Source organism: Phoca vitulina, unplaced genomic scaffold (genome assembly GCF_004348235.1).
Source record: "Phoca vitulina isolate PV1807 unplaced genomic scaffold, GSC_HSeal_1.0 scaffold35, whole genome shotgun sequence".
NCBI classification, from domain to species: Eukaryota; Metazoa; Chordata; class Mammalia; order Carnivora; family Phocidae; genus Phoca; species Phoca vitulina.
Genome location: NW_022589738.1, coordinates 4,864,495 through 4,878,930, shown reverse-complemented (window position 1 = coordinate 4,878,930; position 14,436 = coordinate 4,864,495). Strand labels below are relative to the sequence as shown.

Sequence of the window (14,436 nt, the reverse complement as noted above, 5' to 3'; positions counted from 1 at the left end):
AAATGGAGGTGTAAGGAAGATTTTCTTAAAACATAAAAAGCAGAAAACATAGAGGAATATATTGAAATTTAAAATGTGTGTACTACCGGATGCCATGAACGCAGTTAAAGAGATTGCTCAAACCCCAACAATTCCACATCCAGCTATGTTCTGTAAAGAATCTCGTAAACAGGTATCCAAGGAGACAGAAGGAAGTTAATTGCATCTTTGTTTGTAATAGTGATGGGTGGAAACTTAAATATCCACTGGCATGAGAATGTTGTTGACCTATTCAAGCAGGAGAATACCTTACGACAATTAAAATCAGGAACTATTATGTATCAACCTGGATAAACTCCAAAACGGTGTTGAAGGCAAAAAGCAACTCTTAGAATGGTATGTATCTTCTTAAACATAATGTTCTTAAAGTTTAAGAACATGCAAAATAACAGGTTCAATCACGTGAAACGGCCACTTTTGTAGGTAAGACGAACAGCCAAATATCAGCATGTTGACTAAGTTCAACCTAATCTTTGTGCACACATTCGTGGTAATGATAGACATTGAATTCAGAATGGCATTATCTCCTTTGGGGGGGCGCAATGGGGGAGGAGGGGCTGCTAGGGTACCGAGGGGAGTACATCGGAAAGCTGCAGCTTTATTTCTTCAAAAACTTTTTGAAGAAAACACGGCAGATGTTTCATTTATTGAAACAGTGTGGTGGGTTCATGGTTACATTGCTGCTAGGCTGTTCCACATTGCTGTTGCGAATGTGTGATTTTTTTTTTTTTTTTTAAGCAAACCCGTGTTGACAGAGGTATAAAAATTTGTAATCTCATGACATTATAAGGAAATGGTTGTAAAATGACTGAACCCCTTGCTGCTTGCTCATCTGAATGTGGCGCTCATAAGATAAGAGGTTGAAAAGCATCTCCCCTCACAGACTCTTCCGATTTTCTTTTGTTTCTTAAGCATTGTGAGGATCGTCATCATAAAAACCATTCATTAAGTACCTCTCTTTTGCTTGCTATTGTGTGTGGTGGTGGTCAGACGTATCTCTCTGCCATTTTATATGAAATCTGATGATGATTTTCAACTTTCTGGGTTTTTTCTTTTCCCACTTTCTGTGATGCCAACAGAAATCTGCAAGCAGAATATGATCGTCTCAAGCAGCAGCATGAACATAAAGGCCTGTCCCCACTGCCGTCCCCGCCTGAAATGATGCCCACTTCTCCCCAAAGTCCCCGGGATGCTGAGCTCATTGCCGAGGCCAAGCTACTGCGTCAGCACAAAGGCCGCCTGGAAGCCAGGATGCAAATCCTGGAAGATCACAACAAACAGCTGGAGTCACAGTTACATAGGCTCAGGCAGCTGCTGGAGCAAGTGAGGCCCACATCTCTCTAACCTGGGATATTGACCAAGATTCCTTTCTCTTCTCTTAGAGAACTCAGAGTCCATTGGAGAGTTGCAACAAGTATTGATTTGTTGAGGACTTAGGATGTGCCGAGCAAAGAGCGGGCTCTCAAGGGATAGAAGACGAGGAGGAAAGCTAGTGTATCTTTTTTATGTTTGTTCAAGATTGTTGCCTACAAATTTTTTTTTATTTGAGCCATTTAAAAATCACCTTGGGGAAAAAAATTCTGCAAGGTTTCCCCTGGTTTCCTAAAAGTGAGAAATTTGTCTTATTTCCTGGTAGACCTTTCGATTTTTTTTCTAATTCCTAAAACATAATTTTTTCAGCCTCCAGTGAAAACCTAGCAAGACAGTGCATTGTAGTAGGCCCTACCTGCCCGAGGTCCTTAAAGTTGGAGATATGTTCTCTCCATCCTGTTACTTCATACTTTACAAAAGTATGAATTCTCTCCTACACTGTTGTGGTCTCACATGGTTTTACCATTCTCAAGTGACCTTCTGAATCTTTCAGTTATTTGGTCTAATGATTTTATATATCTTGTTCCATCATAGCTGTAATTGCTTTTCAAATGTGTAAGGAGGACACAATTCAGGTACAAAGACAATATCCATGGAGCTTACCAACAGCAACATGTGGGAGGTTTCTAATTAGAAAAGGTTCTAATTTCTGAGTCCTATGAGTAGTCCTTTTATATTTGTACAGTTATTTGAGTGTTTATCCTGAAAACTAATCCTGTTTTCTTTTGGCTACCTTAGCCCCAGGCAGAGGCCAAGGTGAATGGTACGACGGTGTCTTCTCCTTCTACCTCTCTTCAGAGGTCGGATAGCAGTCAGCCTATGCTGCTCCGGGTGGTCGGCAGTCAGACTTCAGAATCCATGGGTAAGCGTCTCTCAGCTGCTGTTGGATTTTGTTTTCTCTTAAGGTCTGGAAACGGTGAACTGTTTGCTCAGAGGTTCACATCATCAGCTAAGTCACCTACTCTATACAAGCCACGGTCATAAAGGTCTTCGGGGTGCGAAGCTGAGTCACATAGTCCAAACCCCCTCAAGGGGCCATTCAGTTACTCAGAACAAGGCAGTATAGTAGTCAAGTTTCATTCATTTTGGAGAACAGAAAAGGCTTTACGATGAATGGATGTTTGTGAACAGTTTTGAAGGGTAAAGTAGGAACCCAGCACTCTTTGAAGAAGGAAGAGCATGAAGTGGAGATGTAGAGATGAAGACCTTGGGCCAAGGGCAGAAATGAGCCAACAGTCCAGGTCAGTAGAAAAATGGGGTCCAAGCAGAAGGGCCAGGGTAGAGGGAGGGAAGTAATGCCACAGAGGAAGGCTGGGGTCATGTTGACAGGAATGTTGTGCAAAGGTGTTGGACTCATTTTGGTCAGAGTTGGGGAGCCACTGAAAATCATATATACCTGGTAAGAAATGTCTCCAAAGAGGTATCCCGGCAGCTGTTTCTGGCCCAAAGTAACCCATCTTTCCACCTATAAGAGGCCAACACAAAGGCCCAGTTCTGGGAGTTCATAGTATAGGCTTGCTAGAAGACTGGGAGACTACTGTTTGCAAACCGAGTACCTAGGGCTGGGGGCTTGCCTGGAAATGATGGGGTTGGAAGGAGATCGTGATCCTTTTGACTGGGTACATACTATTTGAGAAACTGGCAGGTCTGAGTCGTGTGCGGAAAGAAGCAAAAGCACAGGTCTGTAACTGGTGTGAAAGGGCAGGCTGGGGGAGGTGACGGTGCGCTCCACAGAAGTGGTAGCCGAAGGGTATGAGAGGAGAAACGTAGAACAAAGGTGTTTGGATCCAGGGTCTTGAGAAAGACCTCCCTTTGGGCGATGGGGTAGTGAAGGAGGGGAAAGCAGGTAGAAGGCAGATGTGGGCAACAGGTCCAATGCAGGAAAGGGCTCAATGGGAATGAAAAGTGACAGCTCGTTGGATCATGTCAAGATCAGTTAAGAGACTTTTGGAACATGACTTAGTCACAATGAGGACTTAAGGGAAAGATGAGTTTGTCGAGGAAATGGTCTAGTGTTACTCTTCCACAGTGTTCTTTGTCAAGGACTGGGTTCTCAGAAAGCTGGAGGGCATGAGGCATAAATGATAATAGAATGTCACCAGCCATCTGCTTCTTGGCTTTTCCTGCCATGCTAGACTTAGACAGACATTGTGAAGGCCACAAATACTTGGTTTAGCCCCCTCATTTCTCCTCCTCTCTTTTTTTTAAAGACTTATTTATTTTAAGGGCGCCTGGGTGGCTCAGGTCATGATCTCAGGGTCCTGGGATCAAGTTGCTCAGCAGGGAGACTGTTTCTCCCTCTCCCCCTGCTTGTGCTCTGTCAAATAAATAAGTAAAAAATCTTTAAAAAAAAATTTTTTAGAGAGAGTGCACACACATGGGGAGAGGGGCAGAGACAGACTCCCCGTTGAGCATGGAGCTTGATCCCACAACCCAGGAGAATGCGACCTGAGCCAAAACCAAGAGTCGGACACCTAGGCACCCCCTTCCTCCTGTCCTAAGGCCCAGCATGAGGAATCCCATCTTTTATGTTTCCTTTTCCCTGGATCTTAAACTGGTTATACTTGACTCTCTAGATCTTACCTCACAGAAAGGGAGAGACCTGGGTCTCCTTGATTCCTCAACCTCAAAGCTCTGATATCATGGTGTGTTGACAAATTCATTTTGTACTTAAGGTGTTCCAGGAGAGTAGCGTATAGAGAGGTAAAGTGATGGACCAAAAGGAAGAATCAAGGGACCATGGTCAGGAAAATTTCAAAGTTGGACATTCATGGAGAGACCACTGAGAGGGGGCTTTTCGTGGGTTTGAGGAGACCAGGTTGGTTGGGCTCATTAGATGGTAGGGAGGTTCTGAGGAATGGAGAAAGACACTGAGGAAGGTGGATGAGGGGGCTGAATGATGAACTTCAAGAACCTCAGGCACTGGGCAGAGTCCTGTGTTCCTCCAGAGAAGTCAAGCCTTGCAGGAAAGCCAGGCTTCAGTTGTTTTGTTTTGTGAAGGAACAGAATGTGGGTGAAGTGGCTTTCCCGGCTTTATCACAGCTCAGTGACTGGGGGCAGTGTTCGCATCAGATTCTCTCCCCACTGTGAGATCTGAATAGAACTACTGCACTGCTGGCACTGAAAATGAGAGTTTGGCATAGGAAAAAAACGTATGCCTCTTAAAAGTCTGTAAACTCCAAAAACAACAGAGTTTTTGTACCTTTCTTTGAAGCGAGCAAAGCATGTGAAACTGCATTGCCTATTTTAACAAGTGAGATTCACAGCCCTGGGTGCTTAGAAGCAGTCATTATGTAGGCCTGTCAACACTGGCCCAAGAAAGCACCCAAATGACGGCACATGGCAGAACAGAAAATAAGGACAGAAGTGCTCTGTTTGGGTGAGTTCGGCTAACTGGCTAGTAGAAAATGGATGGGCAACATTTGTTCTCTGAAAGAAAAGACTAAATCTAAAGGTGATCTTTTTTCCAACTGTGTAAGTCAACTTAAGTGAAAAAAAAAAAAAAAAGCGATCTTCCTGAAGGACACACACGGGTATTTAAATGAGTGCAGTGTGTATCCTCGTGCTTTGAAGGTCTGAGCTGTGATAAGGCTGGGATTTACAGAACCATAGTGTGGACAGAGAACTGTGTTCTTTAAAATGACTTTTAAAGATTTTATTTGACAGAGACACAGCAAGAGAGGGAACACAAGCGGGGGGAGAAGGAGAGCAGGCTTCCCCCTGAGGAGGGAGCCCGATGCAGGACTTGATCCCAGGACCCTGCGATCATGACCTGAGCCGAAGGCAGACGCTTAACGACTGAGGCGCCCCTAAAATGACTTTTTTTTTAAAAGCAAGAGTGGGTACTACCTCAGGAGTTGGAGTGCTTCCTCAAACCATGAGATACTTCTCACTGTACATCTCTACGTACCATATGTATGTTGCTATGCATTTTTTTTTAACTGGAACAGTGTCATGAAGCTTACATTCTATTGGAAAAGACAAACTTGCCAAGTTTGGCTTTCGTGAGCTACGTGTACAGGAGCTTTACCAGCAACTCCTTACCCCTGATGACCTGTACCCTTCTTCCCACTCACTTTTCCTTAAAAACGTTAAGAGATTCCCTGGCTGCTTTAGAATAATTTCAAAATGTGGCAGAATTGGAGTTAATTGAACAGTTTGCCACGTTTATACTTTATGTGCATATTAGGTGTGTGCAGAGTTTAACTGACCCATTTAATGATTACATTCCATATATAATGACGCTTCAACCCTAAATACTTCAATATGTATCTTCTGAGGTGAAAGATGCCCTCTTACGTAACCACAAAAGAATGATCGCACTCAGGAAATTAACACTGATACAACACTGCTAGACGTAATTTAAGTTGAAATAGCCCCATTCTTTACGGCTTTCTATTTTTTTCCATTCAGGATCCAGCGAAGGGTCACATTTTGCATTTAGTCTCCCGTGATCTAGAACACTTCCCCAGCCTCTCTACAGTTTTCATAACACTGACATTTTAGAAGAGGTCAGAGCAACTTGCTCTGTAGGATGTCCCTCACTCTTGGATTCAAGTTAAATATTTTACACCCAATTACCACAGCAGTGATGTATCCCTTCTCACGGCATCACTCAAGGCTTTCCTCAAGATTGCCAGGCCCCTCTCCTGAGTGTCTGTTGGATAAAAAAGTAACCCAGTCTTAAATCCTGGTCAGCTTCCAGAACATCATCTAATTTTCCAACCTACACAGACAGTCCTTTACCACCCTTTCTTCGTTTACCTACCTCTTTTTTTAACTTACTTTCTTGAAGTATAATTTTGGACATATGCATACACCCCTGATATGACCACAAACAAGGTACTAAATATATTCGTCACTCCCAAAATACACCCTTTCTCTACCTTCTTTAGCCAAGCCCAGCTACCACCAAGCATCAAGGTCAGTCTGTTTCTTCTCATAAACAGAGCAAAACACTTCACAGCTTCTGCCAATGATCAGCTGAACTCCCCCTTCCTCTCCAGCCTCTGAACGCGATGGCTCCCTCCATCGGCAGGGCCGGTGTTCATCCACACACAGCGTGCTGTCGCGCTCACCTATGGGCAGTGTTTCCTTTAGCCCAAAATACACCATCCTTTCTTTTCGGGGAATTTCATCCTCATTAGATCTCATAATCTGTTCTGTTTTGTAGTTAGTAGCATTTCCTTCTTCTCCCTAGCACTTGAGCCCTGTCTATGCAAGAAACATTCAGTACAGTGCTTGTGAAAGGAATGTTTTACTAAGCAAGCCCAACACATCCCTGTGTACACATGCAACAATCCACACACTTCAGAAGTTTACCGGAGAGGTTCTGGTTAAAGATGGCAAGAAAACAGAGTCCTGAAATTGCCTCCTCCCACAGACAGACACCCCAGATCTACAGCTACATACAGAACAAGTGCCTCGGAAAGAAATTCAGAAAGTAGCTCAGTGACGCCTACCCCTATCAGGCAGACGTGGCGAGGGGACACCCCACAATGAAACAGGTAGGAGAGGCTGAGACACAGTGCCACCGTAACCCCCAGCCCTCCATAACATAACCGGGAAGGAGCTCACAACTTTCAGCTTCTTCCTGAGGAGTGAGCCCCCAAAACATCGGGCTTTCAGTTCAACAGGGCATGAGTCCAAGGGATCCAACAAGGTTATAGTGAACGAAGAGACAGTACTTAAAGGACTCACAAGGACTCCCTGTGGCTAACCCTCCACGGCTGAGCTCAGAGGCAGCACACTGAAATGCGCCCACTCTTCCTTGGAGGAGGCCTATTTGTTCCTGGTAAAAGCTTCAGCCTGAGGTGTAGGCTTCTAATTTGATACACATTTAGGGACCACCTGAAATACTCTGCAGAGGCTGATCTTCCTGCCTCCCTGCAAGTCACGTGCTAGCTCTTTGAAAGGACAATGTGCACGTATCTGATGCTGTGGTTTTCGTGGCTGCCATCCAGTAAACACAGAGCTTGATCATCGGGCTCTAGAGGCCAGCAGAGCTTGTGTTCACAGGTTCAGTGGGATGGCAGCAAACAAGAGAATGTAAATGGCCGTCACCTAGGAGGGAACAAACTCCCAACTCCCATCTCCTCGTCTGTCCCTGAAAAAAGTATAGCTCCATACTTTACTTTAGAAGCTGCTGGCTGAGATCCTCCCCTTTGGGACACTGACAGGTCTTGGCATGCCCTCAAATACTGGGTGCCACTAAGAAGGCTGCCGGGACGACTGCAAATGTGTGAGAGACGACCAAGAACTAGGGCAGGGTTGAAAGGTAAGGTTCATCTCCTACAAGAATTGTAAACCAATCCAAGCCTGGGAGAGGTGGCCAACACAGTGTCAAAGAAAATGAAATGGGCTATGTTCCAAATCAAAGAAAAGAAAACGTCAAAACAGACATGCATGGAGCACTGAGTGTTACATGCAAACAATGAATCATGGAACACTACATCAAAAACTAATGATGTACTGTATGGTGACTAACATAATAAAAAAATTATTAAAATAGCAAAAAAAATAAAATTTTTCATCACAAAAAAAAAGTTCGTGAAATGGAGAGAAGTGATTTACCTGATAAAGAGTTCAAAACAAACAATGGTCATAAAGATGCTCGTTGAGGTCTGGAGAACAGTGCCATTAAGGTGAGAACTTCAACAAAGAGAAAATGTTAAGTACCCAATAGAAACCATGAAGCAGAAGAACACAGCAACTGAACTGAGAACTACATGAGAGGGGTTCAGTAACAGACTGCATGAGAAGCTTCGAGGACAGGACAGCAGAATCCATCCACTGGAAGAGCAAAAAGAACAAAGGCCAAAAATGGCCTAAGAGAATTATTAGGATACTCTCAAGCTGACAAATATTCACATTATAGGGATTTCACAGGAGCAGAGAGAGAACAAAAGGGTGAGAAAACTTTCCTAACTTGAGGAAGGAAACAGACATCCAGATCCAGGAGCCCAGAGAATTCCAAATAAGAATTAAAAGAGACCCACACCAGGACTCATTAGAATTAAATTTTCAAAAGATACAGACAAGGGAGAGAATCCTCAAAGCAGCCCATATAAGACCAGCAGCAGGTTTTTGAGCACAAACTTTGCAGGTCAGAATGGAGCGGGATGATATATTCGAAGTGTTGAAAGAAAAAAACTGCCACCCAAAATACTCTGTCTTGCAAAGTTGTCCTTCAGAAGTGAAGGAAAGATAGAAAACATTTTCCAGACAAGCTGAAGGAGTTCAGCACCACTAGGCCCGTCTCACAAGAGAAGTTAAAGGGACTTCTAGGATTTATTTATTTTAGAAAGAGAGAGTGAGCAAGCGGCCTGGGCAGAGGGAGAGTCTGGGGCAGACTCCATGCTGAGGGCCCAGCCTGACACGGGGCTTGATCCCACGACCCTGAAATCATGATCTGAGCAGAAACCAAGAGTCAGACACTTAACTGACTGTGCCACCCACACACCCCCAAAGGGGCTTCTTGAAGCTGAATGAAAGGGCACTAGTTAGTAATAGGAAAACATATGAAAATATAAATCTCCTTGGTAAAGGTAACCATATCATTACATTCGGAATAATGTTGTGATGGAGGTAGATTAGCCACTTAGAAATTTCGTAGGAAGGTTAAAAGACAAAAGTAGTAAAAAATGACAATAATTCGTTAATGGATGCACTAGATAAAAAGATACCAGTTGTGACATCCAAAACATAAAATGTTGAGAGGGGAGTAAAAATGTAGAGCTTTAGAATGCATTCAGAGCTTAGTTATCAACTTTCAATAGACTGTTACAAATAGATTTTACGTAAGCCTCATGGTGACCACAGAACAACTTGTAGTAGACACAACAGAGAAAAAGAAAAGTCATGGCATACAACTATAGAAAATCATCAAACCACGGAGGAAGAGAACAAGAGAAAAAAAAGGAACAAAGGAAATACAGAATAGCCAGAAAACAATTTTGAAAATACAGGCATACCTATGAAAAATTACTTTAAATGAAAATAGATTATAGTCTCCAATCAAAAGACCTAGAGTGACTAAATGGGTTAAAAAAAAAAAAAAAAAAGCCCTGTCCAGGACCTACAGCGCCATATGCCAACTGAAATAAGACAGACTGAGAAAGACCAATACCTGATGATTTCACTCCTATGTGAAATCTTAAAAACACAATAAATGAACAAACAAAAAAGCAGAGTCGGATTTATCAATACAGAGAACAAACTGATGGTTGCCAGAGGGGAGAGGGGTGGGGTAACAGGAAGTAACAGGCTTCCAGTGATGGGATGAGTAAGTCACGGGAATAAAAGGCACAGCACAGGGAACAAAGTCAATGATAGAATAGCACTGTGTGATGACAGATGGTAGCCACACTTGCGATGAGCAGCACATAAGGTATAGAGAAGATCGGCGACTATGTTGTACACCTGAAACTAATGGGATATTGTGTGTCTTAACCTATACTCAAAAACACTTTAAGAACACACATCTATATGCTGCCTCTGAGAGACTCACTTTACATGTAAGCACACATGCAGACTGAGAGTAAAGGGATAGAGAAAGATATTCCATGGAAATGAAACTAAAAGCTGGGGTGGCTATACTTACATCAGACACAATAGACTTTACAACAAAGACTGTAGTAAGAAACAACAAAAGGCGCTACATAATGATATGGGGTCAGTCCAACAAGAGGATATGACATTTGTACATATTTATGCACCCAACATGGGGAGCACCAAAATATAGAAAGCAAATATTAACAGATCTAAAGGGAGAAATTAACAGTAATACAATAATAGTAGGGGACTTCAATATCCCACTTTTCATTAATGGGTAGATCATATAGACAGAAAATCAGTAGAAAAACACTGGACTTAAATGACACATTAGACCAGAAAGATTTAACAGATTATATAAACATTCTATCCAAAAACAGAGAACACATTCTAAAGCACAACTGGGACATTTCTCCAGGGAAAGATCATATGTTAGAGGCCATCAAACAAATCTTAGTAAGTTTGAAAAAATTGAAATCAAGCATCTTTTCTGACCACAATGGTCTGAAACTAGAAATCCGTTACAAGAAAATAGGAAAATCCGCAAATGGGTGATTAAACAATATCCTCCTGAACAACCAGTGGATCAAAAAGAGAGAAATAAAAAAATACCTTGAGACAAATGAAAGTGGAAACAACATAACCAAAAGTTATGGAACCCAGCAAAAGCAGTTCAAAGAGGGAGTTCATCGCAATAAATACCTACATCAAGACACAAGGAAAGTCTCCAACTCTCAGCTCAAGGAACTAGAAAGAGTCCAAAGTTAATGGACAACATCTGCAAATCAATATGACATACCACATCAACACAATAGAGGATGAAAATCATATATAATCATCTCAGTAGAGGAAGAAAAAGCATTTGACAAAATTCAGTATTCATCCATGATAAAAACTATTAGAAAGTGGGCACAGAGGGAACATACATCAACATCATAGAGGCCGTATATAACATGTCCACAGCTAACATCGTATTCGACAGTGAAAAACCGAAAGCTGTTCTTCCAAAATCGGGAACAAGACAAGCATGCCCACTCTCAACCACTTTGATTCAACGTAGTATTGGAAATCCTAGCCAAAACAATCCCATAACAAAAAGAAATACAAGGCTTCCAAATCATAAGGAAGAAAGATTCTCTCAATTTACAGATGAAGTGTTTTATATACAGAAAACCCTGTAGACTCCACCAAAAAACTGTTAGAATAAATGAATTCAGTAAAGTTGCAGGATACAAAATCAATATACAGAAATCTGTTGTTTCTTTACTCTAATAACGAACTATCAGAAAGAGAAATTAAAACAACCATCCCATTTACATCAAAAAGAAATAAAATACCTGGGAATACATTAAATTAAGATAGTGAAAGACCTGTACGGTGAAAACTATCAGACATTGATAAAAGAATTTGAAGAAGATGCAAAAAAATGCAAAGATATTTTGTGCTCATGGATTAGAAGAATACTGTTAAAATGCCCATCCCACCCGAAGCAATCTACAGAGTTAATGCAATCCCTATCAAAATTCCAATGGTATTTTTCACAGAAAGAGAACAAACATTCCTAAAATGGGTCTGGAACCAAAGAAGACCCCCAATAGCCAAAGCAATCTTGAGAAAGAAGAACAAAGCTGGAGGCATCATGCTTCCTGATCTCAAACTATATTACAAAGCCAGACTAGTCCAAAAAATGTGGTATTGACATTAAAAACAAACAGAAACATCAATGGAACAGAGTAAAAAGCCCAGAAATAAACCCATGCATATATAATCAATTTATTTACAACAGAGGAGCCAAGAATATAAAGTGGGGAAAGGATAGTCTTTTCAATGATTATTGTTGGGAAAACTGGCTATCCACATGCAAAAGAATGAAACACCACCACTATCTTATACCATACACAAAACTCAAGATGGATTAAAGACTTGAACGTATGACCTGAAACTGTAAAATTCTTAGAAGACAACATAGGGGGTAAACTCCTTGCCATCCATTTCAGCAATGACTTTTTAGATTTAACACCAAAAGCAAAGGAAACACACACAAAAATAAACAAGTAGGACTCCATTAAACTGAAAACATTTGCAAATCCTGTGGTAAGAGAGTATTACCCAAAATACTTGAAGAACTCCTATAACTCAATAGGAAAAAAAAATCTGATTTTAAAAGAGAAGAGCTGAATAGACATTTTACAGTGTTTATGTCCAAAAGGCACATGCTTCCTGATCTCAAACAGATGGCCAAGAGGTACATGAAAAAGCACTCAACATCACTAAATCATCAGGGAAATACAAATCAAAACCACAATGAGATTTCACCTCACGCCTGTTAGAATGGCTATTATAAAAATGACAAGAGATAAAAGGGGTTGGTGAGGATGTGGAGAAAAGGGGACTCTTGGGCATTATTGAAGGAATAGAAATTGGTGCAGCCACTATGGAAAACAGTATGGAGGCTCCTCAAAACATTAAAAGTTAAAGTACCACATGATCCAGCAATTCCAGTTCTGGTACTTATCTGAGGGAAGCATTACCACTATCTCAAAAAGATATCTTCACCCCCATGTTCACTGCAGCATTACTTATAATAGCCAAGACATGGCATCAACCTTAGTGCCCAGTGACAGAAATGGATAAAGAAAATGTGATATATATATTCAATGAAATATTAAGCCATCAAAGAGAATAAAATCCTGCCATTTGTGACAACACGGATGGACCTTGAGGGCATGATGCTAAGTTAGAGAACAATAAATACATGATCTCACTTATATGTGAACTCTTAAAAAAAAAAAAAAAAAGGAAACTCATAGATACAGAGAACCAGATTAGTGATGGCCGTAGGCAGGGGGTGGGCAAAATGGGTGAAGGTGGTCAAAAGGTAGAAACTTCCATTTGTAAGTAATTTCGGGGAGGTAACGTACAGCATGGAGACTATAGTTAACAATACTGTATTGTATATTTCAAAGTGGCTAAGCAAGTAAATCTTAAAAGTTCTCATCACCAGAAAGAAATACACAGCTATTTTGGTGGTGAATGTTAACTATACTTATTGTAGTCATCAGTTTGCAATATGTGCATATTTCAAATCATTATGTTGCACACCTAAAACTAATAGAATGTTGTATGTCAATAAAAATAAATTTAAAAGAATATTGGCTACTAATTTCAGTATCTTTCACCATCCTTCAACACTGGCCAGCCAAACATCAGCATCATCATTGGGTACCAAAATATATTTAAAAACTTATACAAAGCAATTTTATGTAAAATTGAGACCAGCTGCCCTGAAGCATAATTTTTAAAAGTGATTAAAGCCACATATCAAATACTGGATACATTATTTTTCTTTTGAAAAGCCGGAGAAGGGCAGGAAAAATAGAAGTAATAAGGTAATCATACATCATTTTGGAAACTAATTCAAAACAATATGATTTAGATTAGTAATCCAAAGAAAAATAATGGGCATAGTTGCTTATATTACAGTCCCCCTTTTCAGAGAAAATAATTTTTTTTTAATACATAGCTCCTATTTCATAAAGAGAGAGTAGTTTGCTTAGGTGTCAGCAAAATCACAAGAATAAGGATTTGGGGGTCTTTTTAGCATAAGCTACATTGGTTCTGGCTCAAGTCTGTTTTTTTTTTTTTTAAGAGAGAGAGAGACAGCACGTGATCGGGGGTGGGGAGCAGAGAGAGAGAGAGAATCTCAAGCAGGCTCTATGCCCAGCACAGAGCCCGACACGGGGCTCGATCTCACGACCCTGAGATCATGACCCGAAGTGAAATCAAGAGTCAGACACCTAACCGACTGAGCCACCCAGGCGCCCCTGAAGTCACTTTTTAAGCAAGTAGAACCGTTATCATTTCAGTCTCGGAACGGGAATTGAGTCAGATAGGCTATCATCGCTTCAAGTAAGCCTAAAACCATGGTGAGTTTCAGAAGACTTTAAAGAATATCTTGCCCACAGCAAACCATTCCATTTCTTTTTTTCTCAGATGAAATGGTGTCATCTCACTTCTTTTTTCTTCACTGAGCAGCATCTCATGTTACGCTACATCAGGGTACTCTTTTACCTTGATCCTGTCTTATTCATGTTTTTAAATGTTTCAGTCATTTCATTGGACCAACTTCAGACAAGCTGTGGAGGCTATGGCTAATGATTCAAAAAGGATTGCTGTGGGGCATGTTTGTGGCCACCACCTTGGAGGAGAATCTAATTGAAGGATTAACGTTAAAGTACTGTCATTAATTAAGTATGAAATCCCTTGACCATTAGCAATATGCTGTTCGAGCAGGCAGTGAATCGGTGAAGTAGGAATAAGGGCTGGCCAAATTCCTAGTGTGTACAGTTGGGACTGAATATTTTCTTGTTAAATAAATAGGTTTTTTTTTTTTCGGGGTGGGGGTTGAACTTGTGGGCACAGGTATTATTAGAGTTAAATACATTTCTGGGTTGCCTGTTGTAACTACACATC

At 41.1% G+C, this 14,436-nt stretch overlaps 1 protein-coding gene across 17 annotated transcripts in view; it reads left to right on the top strand.

Moving 5' to 3' along the window:
* Positions 1-14,436, top strand: part of DMD (dystrophin) — a 2,446,616-nt gene that overhangs the window by 2,413,086 nt on the left and 19,094 nt on the right. For all 17 annotated transcript variants that reach the window (XM_032426633.1, XM_032426634.1, XM_032426635.1 and 14 more), the window contains 2 exons: positions 1,119-1,362; positions 2,149-2,272. In XM_032426633.1, the coding sequence (XP_032282524.1) occupies positions 1,119-1,362; positions 2,149-2,272 (368 nt within the window). The remainder of the gene's footprint in view (positions 1-1,118; positions 1,363-2,148; positions 2,273-14,436) is intronic.